At 30.0% G+C, this 1,793-nt stretch overlaps 1 protein-coding gene across 1 annotated transcript; it reads right to left on the bottom strand.

Annotated features, from left to right (window-relative positions):
* Nucleotides 1-534: 534 nt before the first annotated feature.
* Nucleotides 535-1,028, bottom strand: Phum_PHUM586270 (uncharacterized protein; the record flags this gene model as incomplete). Its single annotated transcript, XM_002432432.1, has 3 exons — nucleotides 535-552; nucleotides 697-764; nucleotides 908-1,028. 3 exons carry the CDS (start codon nucleotides 1,026-1,028, stop codon nucleotides 535-537), a joined length of 207 nt encoding a protein of 68 aa, XP_002432477.1.
* Between the last annotated feature and the right edge of the window lie 765 nt (nucleotides 1,029-1,793).

The following is a 1,793-nucleotide window of genomic DNA, read 5'->3' on the forward strand; positions in this document are numbered from 1 at the left end:
TGTATTAATACACGTCAAAAAAAAAAAAAACGTGTAAATAATAAAATATTCGAGGAAAAGGAGGTTCCGGCGGCGTTTGATTCGATTCGATATAAAAAAAAAACTTTCCAATGTTTCTACTACGTCATCATCATATATTATGCATTTACGTGCATGTTCACATATACTTATATTCATATTTACATAAATATATGTATATATTAAAACTCCCGCAAGGTAAAAATTTTGCATTCGTTTAATATTTTATCGTTGCTGTTGTTGTTGTTGTTGCTGCTGCTGCTGTTTTTTTCTTTCTTACTCTCGTTTTTGCATTTATTCATAATATGAATTTAACAACAAACTCGGGTCAGGTTTTAAGTAAAAGTTTTTTAACATTATAAATGCAACAACGTGTGTGTGTGTGTGTGCAAAATTTTACCTACTTTTTCCCGCAGCGTTTTACTTATTTATTTTAATATAAAGTAAATATTCGTTTCGTGCATGCACGTGCGTGTGTGTGTGTGTGTGTGTGTGTATATGCCACTTATTGCAAACTTATACCATTCGCGATTCCTTATCAAAAAAAAAAAAAAAAACTATGAACGAATTCTTTGTTTTTCTCTTGCATACGAAACCACATTTTTTTTTATCAACCCTTCGAGTCTCCCCGCGAAACGATAATAATGATAATAAGTATAATAAAATTCCGATTCGTACCTTTTGCGCGAAAAGATTTTTTTGGTTTTCGATTTTGTGACTTCGATCCAACAAGGGGTTATTGCACTCTATTTTTTCAAAAAAAAATTTAATTCAATCAAATCGTACGTAACTATCAATGATGACAACCATAATAAAATATTACTTATTTATTTACCCAATTTTTATAACGATTAATAAACAAGCAAACAAACAAACAAACAACAAAAACGATTATTAAATTCATCGGCATGCTTTGTTTCGGTTGAACGCCCGCTACGGATAGGTAACCTTATAGACCCTATGGTTGTACATTTTGGCAAAACAATAATTATTGGAGAATCGATAACCATTTTTCTTTTTTTTTTTTTTTAACTTTATTCGACCAATACGCGATACCAAACCGTAGAAAGAAAATTTTGCAAAAAAAAAGGGAGGGGGGGGCCGAACCGAGCAATAAATAAAAAAAACGATCCGATGGGAAATTCATATACAAACAGACGCTTTTATCACATTCGAATCCCCCTTTTTTTTTTTTTTTTTTTAAATAACAAAACCTTTTTAGCGAATGATTAATAAATAAAAAATCAAACGAGAAAATCATTATCATTATTATTATTCTTATTAATTTCATAACCCGGAAAATTTTCTTTTTTTTCGTTTAGTTCGTTTGCGTGTTTTCCTTTTTAAAATTTTTACATTATCGATAGGAAATTAATTACATGTAATGGATTTTTTTGTGCCTTAAAGATATTATCCAGGTATCGACAATACAATTTCCGTTAATTAGATTTAAACTAATCAATTTTTCCTAGTTGGATAACGATATAATTCACGCGACCCCCCTCCCTATCCCTACATCCCGTCTCCCCTTCCCCAACTCTCTCCCCCCATCCGTTTTTTTTTTTTTACTTTTTAATTTTTTTTTTTTTCGTACAAACATGAACGACGTTATCGTCTCGTCGTAAATTTTCCTTGTAAATAAAAAAAAAGTTTAAGGAAGGAGTAGTAAGAAAAAAAAAAAAAAGTTCTAGAAAAAAAAAGTAATAAAAAATGTAAAAAAAATAATAATAATAATAAACTCACACTTTACATGGAAATTTCGATGGTTGGCGTCC

The sequence above is a fragment of the Pediculus humanus genome, genomic scaffold (genome assembly GCF_000006295.1).
Source record: "Pediculus humanus corporis 1103172108310 genomic scaffold, whole genome shotgun sequence".
In the NCBI taxonomy this organism is placed as follows: domain Eukaryota; kingdom Metazoa; phylum Arthropoda; class Insecta; order Psocodea; family Pediculidae; genus Pediculus; species Pediculus humanus.